Consider the following 22,596-nt stretch of genomic DNA (forward strand, 5'->3'; position numbering starts at 1 on the left):
CACATAAATATACTCCACAATTTTCCTTGAGGCTCTTTTTTTTGTCCTTTCTGACCAGCTAGACTACAGACAACACCAGTAGGGACCTTAGAAGCCACGTGTCCTTAACTGGGATCCTATGTGGAATAGGACCTTTCCTCTGATCTGTTCCTAAAAGAACTAAACTTCCTGTGTCATACATCCATCAGACAGTTATGAATCTAAGTGTTACAGTGGTTAACCCAGCCAATAATTGAATGATATAACTGGGTCACAATTAAGTTAAGCTCTCCTAAACTTTAGTTTGTCACTTTCCCTAAAAGAAATAAAGGCCATTCACAGGCCAATACAATCTCTTGGTATGTGACTGAACAAAAGTTCAAAGCCTTTTAATTTTATTTATTTATTTAGTTTAGGTACTGTGGATTGAACTCAGGGCCTTGTACATGCTACTTGAGCCATGTCCCAGCTTTGAACAAAAGTTCTAACTGCTTATGATCATCAGGAAAATGTAATAACTTTGCTTGGATTGGCCCATAGCCACCAAATAGTCTGGGAGAATTCCGTGATGTCAGAACACTGGACAGTGAGCATGCTTGCCTGGCCTCCTCTCAGAAGAACAGGTCACACCCCACAGGACTTGGACAAATGCCCAACCTGCTTTCTCCAGTAGCCTGTCCCTGGCTTCATCTGTGCTTACCTCACAAAAATGTCACACATTGTCCTATTGTTTTCAGTGCTAGCTGGGTAGAAGCTGCCAAAAGCCTTTTCAAAAAAACCACAGAACAATGGCTGTATCTGCCCTCTGAACAGAGCATCCCATCAAACTGCTAGAGATTCAACCTTGGATGTGGCATCTGTCTCCAAGGCAAAGTGGCACTTATACCAAAGACATGCTTGACTCTTTCTGCTGACCACTGGAGACTTTAAAGAGGACTCCTCTCCCTGACGGACTGGAGTATTTTGATAATCTAATTACAGTAAGAGAATCAGTCGCATGTACTACACAATTGCATGTTCAATGTAGCTCTGAAACTATTAGAAAGGGTAAATGTGACTCGTGCAAACATTTTCTGGCCCTTTACAGAAAGTGTGCTGTTTCCTGCCCTAGTCCTCAGGGCAGAATGAATGGTTTGTGACTCTGTGGGCTGTGTTGAGACTCTGTCACAACCACTCAGCTCTGCTGCAGCACTGCAAGAGCAGTCATGGGTGACGTGGAAATGAGTGAGATAACTATGTTCAAACAAAACTTTACTTATGGTGTCCACCTGAATTTCATATCGTTTCCACTTGTCACAAAATATTATTCTTCTCTTCTTTTTTGAACCATTTAAAAAATGAAAATTAAGCCAGGCAAGTGTAATCTTCACCCTTGATGGCTGAAGGATTTGTGAGTTCAAGGCCAGCCTGGGCCACACAGAAAAACTCTTTCTCAAAAAAGATAGATAGATAGATAGATAGATAAGTGAGTAAATAAAAACCACGACCTGGTGGCCCATAGACAGAAAGGTGATAGGACACAGGTTGCCAACCCCTGCTGTAGAACATAAGTTCATTATCTTGAAAATGAAAAATATTATATCTACTTTCACTGGTTTCTCACTGAAGTTTGCATTCCTTTAATTATGAATTATGAAACAAACCACAATAGTAGCAGCAGAAACTTTGAAATTGTCACCAGGAGAAATCACAGGCGTGCTCATAGCACATTAGAGATGGGATAGATAAATTAAGATTTGGATCATGCTCACCACTCCTTTTACATGGGTCATTTTCAGATCTTCTGCTGTATCTTATTTAAATGTGTTGATAAAGAAGCACGTACATTACTATCTCTTAAATTTGACTTTTGACATTTGATAACTATATTTCAATATAACTGATTTCTTTTCTAATCCCATGTATTTTATTGCATGGATTTGCACACAGTATTCTAAAAGGCAGAGCTTTAGCTGTGTACTAGAGGGGTCCACAGTGCTAAAAAAAAAAAAAAATGCTAAGATCAGAGCTCACTTGCCCCTGGTGAAGAGGACCTGGAGACAAAACCACAGAATCTCTTACCAGTGCATTCACATCTTCGGTTTTATGGATGAGCATCCGTATCTCTTCTGGGTCACCACTGAAGATTGCTTGGACCAGAGGTGGCTGCAAACACAAGAGAATGGGAATTAGAACCATAATTAACACATTTGATTGCATTCAGATGCAGATGGCTAGCGGAGGATTTGTTCCTTGTAAGTCTATTTGATAATTATCAATGGCAGACAAAAATAAATAAGACTCAGATCCTCACTAGAAGTCCAGTGGGGGAGATGCTTACATAAAGAAATGACTATATGCTGCCAGATGCTGTGGCTCATGTCTGTAATCCTAGCTATTCTGGAAACGGAGATTGGGAGTACCACAATTTGAGGCCACCCCAGGCAAAAAAGACCAAAATACACCATCTTAACCAAAACAGCTGAACATGGTGTCATGCATTTGTCATCCCATCTACTCAGGAAGCCTGAATAGGAGGGTCTCCATCCAGCCCTACCTAAACATAAAAGAGAGACCCTATTCAAAAGATACCCACAGCAAAAACAGCTGTGAGTGTGTCTCAAGTGGGAGAGTGACTGCCTGGCAAATGCAATACCTTGAGTTCAAAGCCCAGTACACCCCCCAAAAAACAAAACAAAACAAAAGAAGGAATTATAATACATCCTAAAAGCTGTGACAGATAGGCACTCTAAACTGGGACTATAAACTAAAGTGAGGGTAACGGTAAAATTACTCATAATTAAAATTGTCCTTGATTGGCCTTAAAGTCCCTAACAACCAAACTATCAAACATGGTGTAGTCCCTGCTATGGACTGAAATGTGTCCCCCAAAATTCATGTGTTGAAGCCCTAACCCCCACTGTGACTGTATTTCCAGATAGTACCTTTAATTAAGGAGGTAATTAAGGTTAAATGAAGTCATAATGGTGGGGCCCTAATCCGATGGGACTTGTGTCCTTATAAGAAGAGGAGGAAAAACCATCGCCCTCAAGCTCTCTCCTGATCTGCACACAGAGGAACAGCCATGGGAGGACATGGTGAGAAAGTGACTATGTATACGCCAGGAAGAGAGGCCTCTCCAGAAACCAGCCTTAATGGCTCTTGATTGTGGACTTACAGCTTCCATAAGTGTGAGAAAATAAATGTCTGTGTTTAAGCTATCCAGTCTGTGATCTTTTCTTATGAGCAAACTAAGACAGTCCCTATCATCCTCCATGTCTTATTAGACAATGTGCCTAAGTAGCCTCAAACAATTTTATCCCCAGAGGGTGTTGGTGGCCGTGTTCTGGTCACCTGGACACTTCTTTCTCAATATTTGGAAAACCCTTGAAATCTTTCCCAAATGCTTTGCATAGCTTTAGCTTACAGGCACTGAGTGTTTTAAACATGATTATATCTACTGCTAATTTAAAGTAAGTGGTAGGATGGCAGATTAGGAAGCAAGAGGGGGAACATTTCTGAATTCTTACTAAACCCTTTTATATTAAAGATCCCAACCCTTAGCAGAGGGATCTATAAAGTGTGACAAAACACAGCTGAAAGAGCATAGGGCTCTGCTGGAGCAGGAGGGCAAGAACACATGGAAGAAGCCTTGTGGAAGGCGCCGTCATGAAGAATATGGATTTGCAGGCAGGGAAGGAAAGGCACTCCAGTAAGAGGGAGCAGGTATGCAAAGAACCAGCCATGTTCAAACTAGTCATCAACCTGGTGACTGCTCTGAAAAAGTGGTGGGCCTGGGGGCCAATGCCTGGCTTGCTCCACATGGCGAACGGTCCTGTTCACAGCCAGCTCCATCACTTCCCAGCCACACGGTGAGCCCTACCGCTGTGAGTAATCTGGAGGTAAGCATGAGCCTTGCTGGGTGCCCCCTCATAGGATTGTTATTAGCATCAAATGAGATAACACATGAGAAAACCTTCTGTGACATACAACCCTACACAAATAGTAGACTGAACATTAATGTCAAACATTAAGAAGAGTTAAACATGGGAAAATTTGAGTATTTTCCCCAAAAACTTCAAAATCCTTGGCAACTACACACACACATTTACTTACAACTTTTGGACATATTTTAGTCCCAGTAGGAAATTAGATGATGGCTATTCCCCAAATTTGTCTTATCAGAAGAATCACCTAAGATGCTTATCAAATAATCTTCCTACATCTCTTTCCTGAAAATTATGATTTAGCACATGGTGGTGGGGGGAGGAGCTGTGAATCTAGATTTTTAACAAGTCACCACCTAATTTTTAGTAACTAGTGGCGAACAATAGTCTCAGGTGAAATCTTTACCACCATCCACCTTGACCCGTCCCTGTGCTTTCTGCTTGAGAATCTGAGTCTGCTTTCCCCATAAGCCTTCTTCTCTCTTTTTACCTGCCCTGGCGCCCTTCTTACAGTTTGATGATGTTTATTATTAGTTTGGGGAACTGATATTAGTATTATTAGCAGAATATAGTAAAATTCCTTAAGGAAACACTACACAAAATATGTTAATTTGCATATGAACCTTTCAACATGCCAGGAATTTACCTATGGGTTTCCCTCTTGTCATGAAAGCGCCCAGCAAATGGACAGATGTATCTCCTTTTTCCTCAACATTTTCCCTCAATTCCACCATGTGCCAAGGAATAAGGACAGTTTCTCAGGTTGCCAACAACTGGGTAGCAAGAAAAAAGTCTTGAAGAAAAAACACAAGTTTTCTACTGGTTCAATCTCAGCTGATTGCTCTGACTAAAGACTAGGAGAGCTTTCCACGTCCCGGCTGACTACCTGCTAACCAAAGTCTCCAGCTGAACTGTGTTTGTCTTTTCATAATTCTCTGCTGTGCTCTTGGTCAAATAAATGCTCATGTGTGCATTTCTGCCTTTTTGAACCTCAAGAGGAAAAAAAAAAAAAACAACTCAACAAATCCCCAGCAACCATGGGATGACATGTAGAGGCAATGTCTGACAGGATTTTAGCATTCACTCAACAGCTGAGAAGTTAAGATTCTAAGGTGCAAACCCATCCCAATCATTAACGCAGCACTAGTTCGTCACTCCAAGGGAACACAGTGACGTGCGTAAAGCTTCTCACTCATGAGCGTAAGGAATGTGGACAGATACTCTGTGGCATCCACTAAGTCCTCAAGCCTTTCAACAAAGGCGAGCCTTCCAAGCTATGGCTGGAATGTTCCCAGGGCGAGGCGCCGCGACACAGCTGCCAGGGAAGGACGCCAGTCCCGCCCCGGAGCAGGGAGAGGTGTGCAGAACTTCCCAATCAGCCCTGAGCCGACTCTGCTCCGAGCCGCTTGGCAGCGCGTTGTCGTCGGGGCACAGAATTCCCAAGATCCACGCGGAGGATGCTAAGCTGCTGTGGAACCTCTCCCAGTGCTGCAGTCACATGAATGTGTTCACATACCCACAACGGCCCGGGTGCACATTGTGCAGGTACATTTGGACTTGCGTGTGTGTAGATAAAGTCGCTCCACCTACTAGCCCCTCTCATTCCCTGTGAAAGTGCCTGTCCTCCACAGTGCAAAAGCCTAGCTAGACATCACAACTGTGTGAAACAATTGTGAATGAAAGCTGTGTGTTTGCCTGAAAGTACTAGTCTCAAAATAGTCCTTTTGGGTGGTTTTCTTTCTTTTCTTTTTTACCAAATAAAACATGGCCAGAGAGCACTTTGGCGTTCTTTTTTCTAGGGATTTTTTAATCCAGTCCTATTGTTTTATTTTTTCCCCAGGAAAACACTTAACCTGACAATAAATATTTGAAAAAAGGTATATGTAAATACTGTCTCCATTACATGATTTTAAGAAAAGGGAAGTAATCCAATGATAATATTTTTGTTCATAAGTATTGAGGACTTATATTCTGGTGATCATTAATTTTGCAACCATTATAACTTTTGAAACTTTTGCCTTAGTCCTGTCATGGTTTAAAAGCAAAGCATGACCTGTGCCAGAGTAGAGTCCTAAGTCTTGGTGCATAAGGCAGAGTAGTCTCCAGGGTTTTAGTCAATGGCATCAATCACAGTCCAAAAATATTAAATGGAAAATTCCAGAAACAATTCTTAATTTGCACCATTCTAAATAGCAACAACGTATGTTGTTCCATCTTGCTCCATCCTAAGTGGGATATGAGTCATCATTTTGTCTAGTATATCTATAATATATATTCTACCTGCTCATAATTCACTTAGTAGCCATCTCAGTTATCAGATTAACTGTGGCCATTGCACAGTGCTTGTGTTCAAGTCTCCCTTACTTATTAATGGTACCAAAGCACTGAGAGTAGTAATTCTGGCAATTTTGTTACAGTATAGTATTATAAGGATTTTATTTTATTATTAGTTATCATTGTTAATCTCTTACTGTGCCTAATTTATAAATTAAACTTTATCATCAGTATGCATGTATACTTATGATTTTAAAAATCACAGTAGATGTAGGGTTTTGGTACTGTCCATGGTTTCAGGCACCCCGAGGGGTCTTGGAATTAATTCCCTGCAGACCAAGGGGAACTACTATATTTCTTTTTAAAGTTTCACATGCTTCAGCTCTAGCATATGCAACATAAGGGTGTGTCCTAGAGTACAAAATTCAGTTAACATAAAGGTCAAAGTTTTGAAAAAATAGTGGCAAGGAAAAAAAGAGAGCAATTATTTCAATTTCAATTACTAGAATTGTTTTCAGTTTTAGCAGCTATAAAGTGGAAATGGTTGTCACATGCTGTGAATATTGGCACACACTCTCAAGTAGATTGAGAAGGCGGAAGATACTTCCTGGGCCTAATTTACCAGTGACACAGTGAGCTTTATTTGGAAGGGACTTGTCCTTGTCTTTTAGTATCACCAACTCCCATCCCCATCCATCTTTTCCAGGAGTGTGATTAGCTACTTTTAGAAGTGACTCTCTACCAGGCTGATGACACTGGAACTTTCAAAGATCAAAGTGTAAAGCAGAGAGGCCCCTTGAATTGGACAACCATTATAAATTTTTTAACTAACACTGCTAACACTGGGAAATGAAATCTTATCGGCAGAAAGCCATTTCTTTACTCACTTCCCTTTCACCCCATCTGAGACAGTATTTTTCACTTTCATTCACTCTTTGAAAACATACTGGAAAACTGCTTGATTTGCAAAAACAAGACAAAGTCAAATATACACCATAATGTTATTCTCAAACTCTGAAATAGAGTTACAGTTCCACTAGGGGGAGCAAGACGGTAATTTGTTACCTGGGTTATCAATATTCAGGTTGTGTAATTAAGGAAAGTAGTTAAAGGACTCACTTTATTCAAAACATAAAAGAACTTGAGCTTCCAAGAAAATTCTTAGTAGTAAGTAAACGAATACAGCATGTACATAACAAAAACAAAATGTTTCAAAATACCCAACATCTCTATTGACCCTTGAAGGTCAGGGTTTTAGGAAATAGGAAGGAATGTACATAAACCCCAGGTGCTAAAGTATCACTTTCACCATTAGAAAAACACAATCCATACATGTCACCTCTCACATGTGTAATCTAGACCTTAAAAAAAAAGTATGACAAGAGTATAAAACAGGGAAGTGGGGATAGGTGGAGACTGTTTGGAAGTAGGAGAGGGAGGGCAAAAGGAGAGGTGATAGGGAGTGAATGTGACTGAAGTACTTTATATGAACATGTGAAAATAGAATAATGAACTCCATTAGTATTTTTTTAGAAAGAGGCAAGGGGGATTAAAAAGTAATAGAGGGGGTAAAATTGATCAAAGCAAATTATACACATGTAGAAATATCACAACAAAGCACCTTTGTACAATTAACATATGCTAATAAAAAGAGGAAAAGACCCCAATTCAATTATTCCCTCAGCTCCACTAAAAAATGTAAGGGTGCTACTAGTGGCATCAAACATGCCATTCATTTAAGAATAAAGTCCATTAGGTGTTCTGTGGAGAGATCTCTGCTGGTTTAGACTATTCACTTCATCCTGCAATGAGGCCATCTTCCCAACCCCATCCCTGCAAAAATCCCCCAATGAAACCACCAATCTGACTTTTGCTAAAAGCACTGTATATGCACTTCTCTTCCCTTAGTCAGAACTGTGTGGTCTTTAGTAGTAAGGAGGCTTTGGGAGGTAAGCAGAGTGACATAGGCTGTCACCAAGATCAGGAACTACATACAGTCAATGGTAACAAGTCTTTAACAAAGCATTCAGAAGACATTCCAGCATTGCATTATACATTTCTGGTATGCTGCTTGTCTTTTTCTGATTGGATTGGATAATTAAAGACTCCAAATATAAAAGAAAACATCTTGCATTCTAATCAGGAGGGAATGCTGGGAATTAATCAATAGTCACAAGGGGGAATGATATTCCTAAACACCTGTGCACACTTGAGCACTCTGAGTACAGTGTGCCATTAAAGCAAGATGGGAGTGTGTTATTAGTAGCTGATAGCTGATGCAGCAATAAGCCAGTCATATGAAACCATCAGCCTAAATGAACAAGCTGAAACACTTCATTAGGTAACCAACTGGTTTTATGTGAGGCAGCACTTGGATTTCTACAAAAGGATAATAAAAATTTGGCCAAGTCACTAGATTTAATGGACAAAAGTTGCTAGCTCTATTCATACGGGTCCTGCTGCATGATCTGTTGTAAGGATGCAATGAAGTGCTTCCTGAATATAAGATCACTCTTTACTTGAGAAGTTCATTCCATCACAGAAAAATGTGATGATCATAAAATCAAAATCTCTTCCCATTAAGTACTATACAAATGACATAAAAATGCTGAGTCCTTGAAACATTATTTTTTTCAATAGGAAATGAGATCGACTGAAAATGTTTCTTAGCCAGGTATGGTGGTGCAAGTTTGTAATCCAAGCACTCAGGAGGCTGAAGCAGGAGGATCATAAGTTGAGAGAGAAGAGGAGGAAGAAGAGGGAGAAGAGGAAAGAAGGAAGGAAGGAAGGAAGGAAGGAAGGCAGGCCGGAAGGCAGGAAGGAAGGGAGTCTCTTCCAAGCTACGCCATAGAATATTTCCAGTTATTAACAAAAACACACAAAAAGCATAAAATTCCAAGTAATCAGTAATACTCTCTCCAAATAGCTACTCATTATCTGTATATTTAACCATGATGAAAAATGAAGTACCTTTAATCAGAAAATGGAGAAAATTGATTTACTACCCAACCTTTTCCAATACAAACATAACCCCTAGGCATTGACAATGAAATGGTTATTTAAGGGCCAATTACCCAGTTTGGGGAACTTTCACACCCTTTGTTGCTCTTCGTTTCCTGAGATCCCCCTGGCAATTTCTCTGCTCTTTAATGCTGCTCATTGCAGCTTCAACTAAGGATAACTACCCTGAAATAAAATGAAACCCAAGCTGGTCAACTTTGCTACAGGTTCGTCACAGGAGGTTAGGCAAAAGGAAATGATGAAGTGATAGTATCAGTTAGGTTGAAATCTAGAGGCAATATTGATTTTTACTGAACTGTGATCTCTCTCTCTCTTTTTACCATAGCAAGAGGTGATCAATGCTACCATATCTGACTGATCTGAGATTAAATCCTAGTCATAATTTCTTCATCTGTAAGAGCCTTTTTACAAGATGTGTTTAAGAAATTGCATAATAAACCAGGCGCCCATGGCTCATGCCTGTAATCCTAGCTACTCAGGAGGCAGAGATCAGGAAGATCAAGGTTCGAAGCCAGTGAGACAAATAGTGCATGAGACCTATCTTGAAAAAAAGCCATCACAAAAAAGGGCTGGTAGAGTGGCTCAAGGTGTAGGACCTGAGTTCAAACCCCAGTTCTGAAAAAAACAAAGAGAGAGAGAGAGAGAGAGAGAGAGAAAGAAAAATATATAATAATAATATATTCAATGTCCCCTGGGTAAGGCCAGATGCCTAATGTGTACTCAATAGAAATGGTGGTTACTGTTGATTTTGAGGTAATGAGCTCAAATGCCCTCACAGACAAGTATATTTATGTCTGTCCTACAAAGGGGATAAACAGAGGATCTTGGAAGACTTCCCTTAGAATTACAGAGCAAATCAGTCAGATTAGGATTATAATCCTCCTAACACCATCTCTCAGGTGGAGGGGCCCATCATACAAGGACAGAGATTGCAGGGAGGAGAGTGAAAACCAAATCTAGCCTGACTTGTTTTGGGCAACCTCAGAAATGCCATACAGCTTCTCTGTACTCAGAAGTCTCACCTCTGAAACTTACTGAGATGATACATCACCTCTCTTTGACTAATCAAAATGTGCTATATACCCATGCCTGCTTGAGAATTTGAGTTTGTAAATTTACTACTGAAGGTTGCCACAAATGTGTACAGTTATGCCTGTCTTTGATGGGCTCCTGAGAGCCATAAAGGAAATTAATCCTCTGTTTAGAACTATGAATGGGGTTGAGTGATTTGCCTATTTAATGACAAAGTTGAATCTAAAAACAGTTTTCCTGACTTTCCAGGAACATGGCACTTTTTCTCATGTGCCATGTTTAATATAATATAATAAATATAAAATGATACCAAGAATTTGGCCTCAGTTTCAAGATACTCCCTATGGAGAAGGTATTATATACCTATGACCTGCTAAGGATAAAAGCTACTATACATAGTATATAGTCTTCTCTCTATATGTGTGTACACTTACCCTAGATCATTTTGATTTAATGACTCTCAACAAAAATAGCTAACAATAAAATATTCTTACCAAAAGTTGAGGGTGGGGAGGGATGACTACAGTCTTTCAAAGTAGGGGCTCAGTGTAGGTTTACTATCAGAAGCTAGAAATGGTGTGTTGAAGGTAAATGAGACCGTGGAGTAAACCATTCATGTTGGAGAATAGAAGATGAGTAGAGAAGAATAAATAGCTGGTCTGGAAGAATACCATGCCAGCAGAGGCAGTCTTAACCTAATCCTGTAGACAAACATGAACTGGGATGTTGAGCAAGAGAAAGGAATGGAGTTTTCACAAACACACAGTTTGGTCACCATGCAGTACACACTGAGCACTGGAGGAGGAAAGACTGGAGTTAGAGGCCCAGATAGAAGACAGTTGACACAATCCAAGCCCTTACAGGAAGGAACTTTCTGATCTTCCTTTATCACAGGCTCTTCAAGCACTACTGAGAGGGACACAGTGGAAACAAAAGATACTGGTTTCAATTCTTTGATGCCTGCTCTATTCCTGGATGCAAGTTTGGCTCAGCATTTTGGCACTCTCCTTCACTTTTTATATATAGTCCAAATGTCCTGCCCCTGAGACACTGCTGTTTCCAGGTGAAATACAGGTTACTTCCTTTAGTTCTGGAACACTTCCATTTTCCCCCTCAGAACCACTGCAGATGTAAGCTCTGTTTTGTCAGATTTGTCACTTGATCGCTGAATTAAAATCATAACATTTCAAAATTAGGCCACATCCATAAAGAGAAAAGCAAAGCAAAACAAGGCAGACACACTCTGCCAGCTGCCGTATTTTATAAGGATCAGCTGCCAGCTACTCACATCTTTTTTCTTTTTTTTCACTCTGCCTAGTTTCAAATGGCTTGATATCAAATCTAAACTATAGATAAATTAGTTAAATAGTCTTGGGGAGTTAACTTTTTAAAAGAGGTAACTTAAGCAGGAAAAAAAACAAACCCAAGAGGTTAGTTTGTACAAACTAAATTTAAATCAACATAATTTTAGTGAGACAAAAAGAGCAACGCCATATACTTCTCGTTTCCTGTTTTGAAAATTTGTTGCAGAGGTTTTATTTCCTATCTTCATTTTGGTTACATTCTTTGTAAAACTGTATCTTAGAGCAATTCATGCTCGATTCATGTGGTTTCAGATATGAGAAGTGATTTCATAAGGTGGAACAATAGAAGCCATTTTAGTGGGGGGAATAACACACAGCAGAGGCAGAAGATGGTTCTCAGGGTTGTAGGTGCATTCGGCACAATTTCTTGTCTGTTCAGATACAAAGTGACTCTCACTTACCGCACGCAAAACATTACTTTTTTATACCTAATATGCATCTCTTACCATAAAAAGGACCATAATTATAATGCATTCCTTTTTTAAGAAAAATCTGAAAGTAACCTGTTACAGAAGCATAATTTTCTTGTGTTCTCAAGTGATTATATATATATATTTTTTTTTTTTTGGTGGGGGTGGTACTGGAGTTTGAACTCAGGGCTTCACACTTGCTAGGCAGGTGCTCTACCACTAGAGCCACTCCGCCAACCTCAAGTAATTATAATTTTTGACAATCTCAGAAATTAGAAGACAGTAAGCAATGCAAGTGCCCTTTGAGAACAACTACATTGGTGTGTGAGGAATTAAAAAGTATTACTAGAAAGGTACAATCTCTCTTAATGCTTGAGAAGGCTAGCACTACCATAGACACTATCTATGGACTAACTTAAGTCATATTAAGTCGTTCATGATTCAAGGAAACTCCAAAATGGATTTGTCTGAAATTTGTTATAACCTGGATCCTTTGAAAACACCAGCAAGTCACTTTTTACACCACCAAATCGTTCCAAAACTTATGACAGTTTTCCTTAAGCTTTCTCCACTCTTTCTGTGGATTTTTTTTCTTTGTGCATACTTTGGAAAGGGAAAGAGCAGTTAAACTCTCACTGTGTCTCCACAGTTGGGAAGCAGGGACACATGCAAAGCAGAGTCACCTTCCTCATGTCCCAACCACTAAAATCCAAGGCAGTGAGTTGTTTAGGACCTGGATGACTGGAAGGTGCCCTGTTGCCCACAAAACCAGGAAATGACAAGGAATGCAAATCTATCAGACTGTCCTCTGTGTAGTCTTTTGGGAAACATCTTCAACTTTCCCCATCCCAAATCATGGCAAGGGCATTTAGTGACATATGTCAAAGGGAAATGAGAAGGCAACAGGAAGAGAGAGGAGCCTCTGAGACTAAAAAAACATTCAATGATACAAAATGTGAAATCTTACAAAAAGGACAGTCATATCATTTCTGTGCAGAAACACCGACCCAGTTAATATTTCCTTTTTTTTTCTACACACTACCACTCCAACAAGATATGGAAGACACATGTTCTAAAAGTTATAGCATATTTCAGATAACCACATTCAATTCAACAAAGACTTATTAAGCATAAGAAATATATTAAGTGTAAGAAATTCAGACACTGAGATATCATTGCCAGTCTTTTCCTTGAGATGGGCTCTCTTCTGTAGAACTGGGGAGCCAGGGATGGTTTTTGAGCAGGGAGTGACTTAAGAGTTGTGCTTCAGGACAATCACTCTGGAAATGGGTTGTATGATGAGCTAGAGGAAAAGACAAGGGGAGCATCACTCTAGGCCTGGGCATGGGATATGACTCAACTGTGCAAGGAAGTTTCTCCTGGAGGCCAGCAAGCAGATCTCAAAGGTAAATGCATATTCCCCCTCTACAGTACCCAGGGCTCGTCCCTGAGGTGTGCTGCCTGCACGCAGAGAGCCCTGGCTGACTTCCTCTGCAGGATGCTGGACTCTCTGAGGCAGCACCACCCAGCCATCCACAGGGGAGCAGCGGAAGTTCTGCAGATTGCGCTCATCACTTCTCCACTTGTGCAAGCCCCTCGAGTTCCTTGCCATGCCCTGCTCAGCTCTGGGACCGGAAGCTGTTGGGGCTCTGAATTGAGCACACCCCACATCTGTACAACTCATACTTCTCCCACCCCACCACAGAAACCAGAGCTTGGGGTGCTACCTTCTCAGTCCAGGTTGGGAAAAAAGAAAGCTTGTCTTCATGCCATGAGCTGAAGGAATGAAACAAAGCAAGGATACCTAACCCAAGCACAGTGCTATCTTTATTTCTTTATCTTTAGTTGCTAACTCTAAAATTGAGTCAGAAGATCAAACTCAATTTTTTTTTCAATCATGCAAAGTTTCAAAAACAGGAAGTATGGGGGGAAAGGGACTTTCAAATGCATCAAAACTCCTATGCATCTTCTCTCTATCCTGTTTGCTAGGCTATGATCTTAGTAGTTTTCTTCTTGCAATAATACAAAGACAGGAGACTGAGGCAGGAGGATTGTGAGTTCAAGGTTGACTTGGGCTACATAGCAAGAACCTATATAAACAAAAAGACAAGTAAATAAAAAGCTTAAAAAGTGTAACAACCTTTCCCATCACCAATGTTAACAGGCTAATGTGTATCACTTGACATTCCCATGTTCCTTTGTATATAAAAATACAGATACAGACATATGACATCATCGTTGTTATCACTAAAATGGGATTTTATGATGTCCCTCTCTTGCAATTTGTAATAATAATAACATATTAAGGACATCCCCCAGGCTAGTATTAGCATGTTTTTTTATAACTTGTTAATATCCCATAATATGGATATATCATAACATATTCAATTATTCCTCTATGGATGGGCATTTGGTTGGCTTTTCGCTTGTGCCACAACAAACAAGCTCCTACCACTACCTATTCCAGACATGTATTACATGATGAAGTGCTACCTGAGCTGATGGCATTTTCTGTGTGCCTACAATATGCTATTTTTATAAAATATACAAAATAACTCAGAGTACCAAATATTCTAGGAGCCTTCTCTGGTTCAGAAAAGAGGGACTAAAGAACTAAGAAGCCAATGTGGTATCTGGAAGAGGCAGGACTTGAACAAGACATAGGAATGGTCAGACCAATGAAGAAAAAATTTCATTTGGGGATGACAAATAAGTAGATGAACAGCACTGATGTAGGAAATATATTTGTTCAGGAGAGTGACAATAAGCAGTCCCTTCTCCAAGTCACTGAACTTCCAAACATTGGCCTTTCACACCTCTCTCACTTCAACCTGACTGCCTCAGCAATGCTGTTTAGTTTTTCCAGTGATGGGGATCAAACCCAGGGCCTCACACTTGCTAAGCAAGCATCCTTCCACTTAGCCTTCTAACCTGTTTCTTAAAGACATAAAGAAATCCCAAGCTTAGCTGCCACAAGGCATTATACCATCAACAATTTAATATGCATTAATTCCAAGCTGCAGAAGCTTGAAACTACCCCCACATCTCTTCTTCCCTCTCCTTCCCTCACCCTCCCCTCCTCTCTCCCAAAGTGCATGCATGTACACACATGTACACACATACACGCGTGCACACGAGGCCTTATTATGTGCCCCTCAAACAACAGCAGCCATTTAAGCTGTTCCTGTCCATCTGGAAAATAACATAACATGGGAGAAAGCAATTCTGCAGCATAAGTGATTGTAATTTAACCAAAACATGGAGTTCTTTTGATAAAAAACCGTTAAAATGTTGACATTGGTGATCACCAGTGTTGATCATTTACTCTCTGTTGCAATAATACATTTGCAATGCATCCAAATTCATTAAAATACAAAACATAATTGATAACATGTTTTAAACTTCCCCATAGTTTTGGTATGTGTCAGGTATATTTTATGTCGCTACTGAATGTAAGCATGTCCGTGAGAAAACTCTACCAATGAAATAAGCATGAGTAGATTAATGTGCTTTTTATCTCAAAGACTGAGAGGCGCCACAGAGGAGCCTATGATTCTCTCTTTTTTTTTTTTCACTACCCCTTCCAGTCTAAAATTAGCTTTCAGCATATTTTTCAAACATTAGAAAAACAAGATTCACTCCCAAGATGTTTGAACACCAAGTTTGAAGGCAGAATTTTGATGGTCATATTGCAGAAATTAGGAGCTTTTAATAAGGACGGTGAGTGGGTTTAAATTAAGCCTAATTGCTATGTGCTTCTATTTAATGGTAGAATAAAAGAAAAAAAAAGCAAAAAGCAAAAAGCTAACCTCTATCGCACTAGGCCAATCACAAAAGTGACTGAGGTCTGAGACCAGTAAAGAAAGGTCGGGGTCTAAGACCACCTGTGACCTCGCTGGCCATAACTGAAGTTGGCTCCTTTCCTGGTGATCTCACACCTTTCCCTTCACCAGTCCTCTCCCCAACATTGGTCTAAATGGTGTGAAACCCCATTAGTGTCTTTGCACATTAAATCTAGATTTGTGAATGTGCAATACACACCTAATATCAGAGTTCGGAAAGTGTTGCCAATCACTGTACAATAGTCCACTGGTTTAAAATGCATAAGACGATCGTGGTTATTTTGAGATGAAGGCCCCCTCAGCTGCCATTCCTGCACCAGGGGCAGCACTAGGCTTGGCTAAACCAAGGCCTGCCCAGACATGCTGAGGCCTGTTTTCTCTTTTCGAACTCTCTGAGTACACTTGGCATCATGCAGCTACATAATTTGCCTCTTGAATCATGACCAATCAAGAATGTCTAAACAAGGCCACTGAGGGAAGGAAGTGAAAAGAAATCATCTGAAGAGCCGAGAGACCTGGGTTTGATCTAACCTTGATCACTAGGTGTTACGTAATTGAGGGCAAGTCACACAGCTAACAGAAAGTTGTCCTTCCTCACCAGAAAAGATGGTTTCAAGATGACCAACTCTCCAACATTGAGAAGGGGAAGATCAGATTTTATGAGGGAAAAACTGACCAAGGGCTCTAGGTGACAGTGTGCTCACTGTAGAACAGCAGGACCACTGACCTGTCACCTGCAACAGGACCAGTCTGCACAGAGCTGGCCAAAGCAGTAGGGCAGTTGTGTACCATTTCAAAAGACCTTCTATTTCTTTTCTCCTTTTAAGATCTAAATGGGTGCAGCTGAAATCGAGCCAACAGTTTTTGCTGGGGTTGTATATCAGAAACCGTTAGGAAATTGGGTCCCACCCCAATGAGCCTGGTGTAAGAAGTCAGGAATAAAACTCTAACAACAGCACTTGAAAAGATTTCCAGGTGACTCATTTGTACTTTACACACATAAATCTGATCCTTTATATAAACACTTTAGACACGCTAGCACCTTTGACCACAAAGTCCCTCTTTAGGAAAGCTGCATATAGAAGTAATAAAATGTTCAGACAATTTCATTGAGAATTGTTCATGACAGCACTATTCATGATAGCAGAAATTCAAAAGGAACTAAGGTTAAAATTAGAAAAATTTTAATAAGTTGGACCACATAACACCCCCCAAAAAAGTACACCAATAGCTAACAAGCACTGAAAGATGCATACCATTACTAGTTGTTAGAGAATGCAAATCAAAACACACACTAAGGCTAAAATAAGGCAAAGAAACAAACAGAAAATACAAGTGTTGGTGAGAATGTGAAGAAACTGGAGCATTATTGACTGGGATAAAAATGAGGCAGCTGTTGTGGAGAATAATTTGGCAGTTCCTCAACAAATTAATCATGGAATTATCATATAACCCAGAAATTCCACTCCTAGATGTATATCCCAAAGAATTGAATATGAGTATGAAGCAGAAACTTGTACACTGATGTTCATAGCAACGCAATTCACGGTGGCCAAAAGGTGGGAACAACCCAAAAGTCCATAAACTGGCTTCAATGGATGAAGGGACAAACAAAATGCAGCCCAGCCATACAAGGGAATATTATACAGTCATAAAAGGGAGCACAGTTTGTAATGACAGATGCTACAGCATGGATGAACCTTGGAGCCTTTATGCTAAGTGAGAGAAGACAAACACTAAAGACTACATGTTATATGATTCTAATTTATATGAAATACCGAAACTAGGCAAAGCATAGAGAGCAGATGAGTGGTTGCATGGGCTGGGAGGACGAGGGAGTGGGAAGTGACTGCTTACTGAAAACAGAGTTTCCTTGGGGGTGAGGGGAAGATATGAAATGTTCTGGAACCAGACAGTGGTGATAACTGCACATCACTATGAAGGCATTAAATGTCAATGAAATGTACATTTTAAAGTAGTTTAAATGGTCAATTCATGTTATATGTATTTTTGCTATACTAAGAAAACAAAAAAGTTTCAGTACAGAAAGGAATAAATGTTTTAGTTCTTTACTAAAATTGATCTTTTGAGGGAGTTTAATGAAATATGGAAAATATGAATAAAAGTAGTCTAGAGTCTACTATGGTGGTCTTAATATGTAAGTACACACAGAAAAACCAGGACTAGAAGGAAATTCACTAAAATGCTAAACGGAGTTATTAGCAGGTACATTTTCTTTTAGCCTTCTACAATTTCCCATATTTCCTATAAATCTTACTGTATTATGTTTATATATGAAATTAAACATTTTTAAAAGATGGGACTATTTAACATCTTGGAGCATAGCTACTAAGGAGAATAATGAGGGGTCTGAAATACCATGTGATATAAGGAGTCAAGTGTCAAGAACAAGACAGCGCTATGGAGAGGTAGAGGCTGCAGCCATCCTGAGAATGCCTGTCCTGCCCAAAGTGGGAGTTGTGGCTCTAGGTCTCCCTCCCCCCAGTGCAGCAGATTGAACCCAGGGCCTCATGCATGCTAGAAAGGAGCTCTACCACTGGACGACACTGGATATGGCTATGGTTCCACATCTTATGAGTTTTCAGGGAACACTGGAGCTCCAGACTTTTCAGTGAAATGCCCTGATTTTTAAATGTTGGCAATTTATTCAATATTTTTTAAATGCCACAAGCCAAACAAAACACATCTTTAGATCGGGTTACAGCCCATAGGTGCCAGTTAGTGAATTCTAGTTTTTAGAAACAGGAATGTTTAGCCCAGAAAAGAAAAGCCTTTGGAAGAACATAGTAGTACTTCAAATATCAGACGGATAACTTTGTAGAGTTGGGGAGTTGATTCACATCTGTCTAAAACAGAACCTAAGCTAAAGGCTAGGCAAAAACAGGACTGGGCATAGTATGAAGGGACACAATTCCAAACTATCAGAGCACTGTCCAACAACAAGGAGGAGACTTGAGGACACAGTGGCTGCTGTCCCTATGACATTCTGGCAAAGTCTAATAACCAGATTCCTGCTTTGGGTCAGAAGTTGGACTAGGTCAAAGGCTCCCAAGTATGGCTGAGCATCAAAAACTTGAAAAAGAAATGCCAGTTCTGGACTCCATCCCAGAATACAGGATGAGGTCTGGGAGAGTATGTCTTTATAAAGCATCTCAGCTGCCTGCCAGATGGTTTAGAAACACAGCACTCAGTTCAACCATAGAGTTCTCTGGCCTGTGGCTTAACTTGCCTAGCTGGTGAGGAAGACAGGAAGAGATTGAAGAATAAGTTCCTGGAGTTCACTGTGGAGTCAAACACGTGCTAAACACTTTCCTTGAGTCCTCTCCCTGTTCACTTTCAACGACACTTGAGTGAGGTCAGAAGCAAAGCCCTCCACTGTATTACCCTGAGAAACTAAGGTTTGCGGGGTTTGAGGGTGTCCCAATGTCACTACCAACAGCTGGGAAGATCTTTCTGGCCCATGTCCCCTGCTAGTTTACCTACACCACATTCCTCCTGTCACCCATTCAACAAACACAGTTCTAGTGCCTTGAAGGACCAGGCAATGCACTAGATGGAGGGTCTCAGCTATGACTAAGACACTGTCCCCAACCTCATGAAGCTTTGGGAAGCTAAGGAAGAGACACAAAAGCAAACAACGACACCTCAGTGGGAGCTGGAGGGGAGGGTGTTTAAGAGGGACACCCAACCCAGCTGAGTCAGGCTTCCAGGAGTAGATGACATTAAGCTGAGGCCCTAAGGTGACTTGAGAAATGGGAACTCCAGGCTGAAGGTGCAATATCTACAGAGACCCAGTGGTTAGAAGGACCCTTACCACAGAGGAGGAACACATGTAGTTCAGTATGGCTATAGCATAGATGTCAGGAGAGACGTGGCAAGACCTAGGGCTGGCCAGGAAGGCAGGGCAAAACTCAGATATCCCATGTGTGTTGCTAAGTAAGACTGTCATTTTCTCTCAAAGAAATGTGAAGCAGGTAAGGCTCAATCCAAGGGAGTGACATATTCAGACTCACATTAGAGGAAGAAAAGACTAGCTGCAGTGTGGAGAATGGCTTGCCATTCTGGGTGGCAAGGCAGGACTGGAGGCAGGGAGACCACACGGGGGCTGTGGCAGTATTTCAGCAAAGAGGTGATGACAAGCCACTTAACAGTGGTGACAGGGAAGATGCTGTACAGCAGAGATGACGTGAGTTCGTTCATTTGTTCATTTATTCAGCACACGGTAGTGCTGAGCCCTTGTTATGGGCGGGCCCTCTGCTCATGCTAGACATACAGGACAGACAAAAGCACGCACAGGCCCTGCTGCCTGGAGTTCACCCTGTTAGCACTCTGCTAGGCAAGAGATGCTTGTGCAAGTCCTCTCAAAAGCATTAAATAACACACAAAAAGTACATTGCTTGATTATGTAATACAGTAGGGAGACAATGTCACAGGGTTGGTTCCCATCAACAGTTCTCAATGAATCAGTAAGTGTGAGAATCAGATAAGGCAAATATGAAAAATTGTAACATAAGGCCATTAGTACTTTTCAGAATTATGTTCCTAATATGTGAAAATGTAAAACAGATTTCTTTCAGTGTATTTCACTCTTAGAAAGCAAGAAATATTTACCTACATTTTAATTCACCATCCTCAATAAAAATGATTGATTTTAAAAAATGGGATGGGAAATTAAAGCAATAAATTAGAAAAATGACTAAGAATTTCTTAAATGTGGCTGTGTGCAAAATCAAAGGAAAACTTCTTCCTGAATTCTGGATAGTTATTAGGTGCTGTGGAACAAGTTTAGACTTGACACCAAATTGATCACAGAACAAGTGATCAGGAGATCATGGCTCAGAGGCAAGGCAAGCAGGTATCTGACAATTACACTACAATAGGCCGGGATGGTCTTACCAATTCAGCCAACCATTCTTTTCATTCCTTTACTCCACCTCAATGTAATAAGCACCCTCAGTTAAACAGCTGGGCCTGACATGGCAAATTAAGCTGCTTCTATCTTGGAGGTGATTACTATCTTTGTGACCTCTCAGATGGCTCTCTGATCTTGTGTCACTCTAGCATCTCGGTGGCCAGCAAAAGAAAAAGCACGTTGAAACTGAAACTGTTCCTGCTCCTTTCCATTTTCTTCTTGGCACCATACTCTTACCACACCTACTCAGGTCACTACCACTGATCTGAAATCAGAAAATGCCCTTCTACTTTCTTACTTTGCCATAGTGAGCTGCAGGGATGTTTTAGACCTCTCCCCAGCCTGCTAAGAAAAGCGGATATAATTCATGGATAGGTAGCATTGAGTCAAAATCTGCTTTCCCAAAAATGTTGTAGAAAAAAAGAAGGCAACCTCATATGGTTGGGTAATCCTAACCTTAACATTTGGCAAATCAAAGAAAAACAGAAATGAGGAAGAAACAAACAAGTTCTAATGAGCCAGCCTCCAACATGACCAGCTTTTCAAAAACAAACAAAAATGATCAGATTACTAAAAGTAAAATTTTTAAATCTTCCTTTTCAGAAATGACCCAAACAATGGATGCACATGTGAATAAATGAATAAAATTTTAAAAAGATTTTTTTAAATAATAAATAATAAATAAAATCCCCCTTTTATGAATTCTATGACTGAAGAAAGAAGAGGAGATGACAAATGATAATGGGGATTTTGTTGCTACTTTTGGGCTATTGGTATTACAGTAGTCTTGGATAGCATTGGTGAACTTTAGTTGCTTTACTTGGGCGGGTGGAGTGCCTCAAGTGGTAGAACACCTGCCTAGTAAGAGTGAGGCCTGAGTTCAACCCCCAGTACTGCCAAAAAAAAAAAAAAAGTTGTTTAGCTTAAACTTTCTGAATATATTCTTTACTCTGAATGCTCAAAGAGATGTTTAAGATTTGTATCTTCTCTCTTAGTAACCCCTCAGAAGACCCTCAAAAACAGAAGACCTCAGCCCACCCATAAGTACCCTAGAGGTAAATGCTTGGCACAGTGAAAGCTCACACTCCAAGGTGCCAACACCAAGAGGAGGCTAGAGAGAGAGGGCTCGCTGGTTTCTCCTTAGTTCTGAGAAAGACTTAGCTGATTATTCACCCCACCTCTTTCACCACCCCAGGAGAAGAATGGAGGATAAATAAAACTTCTTGGAAGATCTGCCTAGCCCTGCAATTTTTAATATCAAAGACTAGTTCAGGTTCCCAATGGAGAGATGAGTGTGCAAAGCTAACCCATGCCACATACCAGGTACCTTACTTTTAAAGAGTAGCCTTCATTTAGTGCTTTCAAATAGGTTCTAATGGTAACCCTAGAGAATAACAGCCCCAAATCCCATGTAAGTGACCCATTTTCTCCAGATTGTTTGTCTGCCTCTTTGAGAACACAGTGTGATTCATCCATTAGGCTATCTGAAAAACAGGCATTTAGAATAAAGGCAATGTGGATAGAGCAGCCAGTACTGAGAGCAGCTCTTTGCACCTCTCAAGTGATTCATCACTACAAGTCATTCCCTTGCCTATGGCTCACATCTCACAGCTTTCAGAGAAGAGAAGGCAAGAAGTTCTGAGCAGTTTCTTCAAATGGGCCAAGTCTTAATGTGCTTTGTGAATCTCAAGATTCAAAAACCCTGACCACACAAAAAACTCTTAATCAAGAACAAGATAAATATGAAATCCACAGATAACCAAAGAAAACAAGTCTTAGTTGGCATCACACTTCAGTCCCACTAAATCACTCACC

General features: G+C 40.4%; 1 protein-coding gene across 6 annotated transcripts in view; it reads right to left on the reverse strand.

Annotated features, from left to right (window-relative positions):
- Positions 1-22,596, reverse strand: part of Ankrd44 (ankyrin repeat domain 44) — a 295,040-nt gene that overhangs the window by 194,072 nt on the left and 78,372 nt on the right. For all 6 annotated transcript variants that reach the window (XM_074071329.1, XM_074071327.1, XM_074071326.1 and 3 more), the window contains exon 2: positions 2,041-2,124. In XM_074071329.1, the coding sequence (XP_073927430.1) occupies positions 2,041-2,124 (84 nt within the window). The remainder of the gene's footprint in view (positions 1-2,040; positions 2,125-22,596) is intronic.

The sequence above is a fragment of the Castor canadensis genome, chromosome 4 (assembly GCF_047511655.1).
Source record: "Castor canadensis chromosome 4, mCasCan1.hap1v2, whole genome shotgun sequence".
NCBI lineage: Eukaryota > Metazoa > Chordata > Mammalia > Rodentia > Castoridae > Castor > Castor canadensis.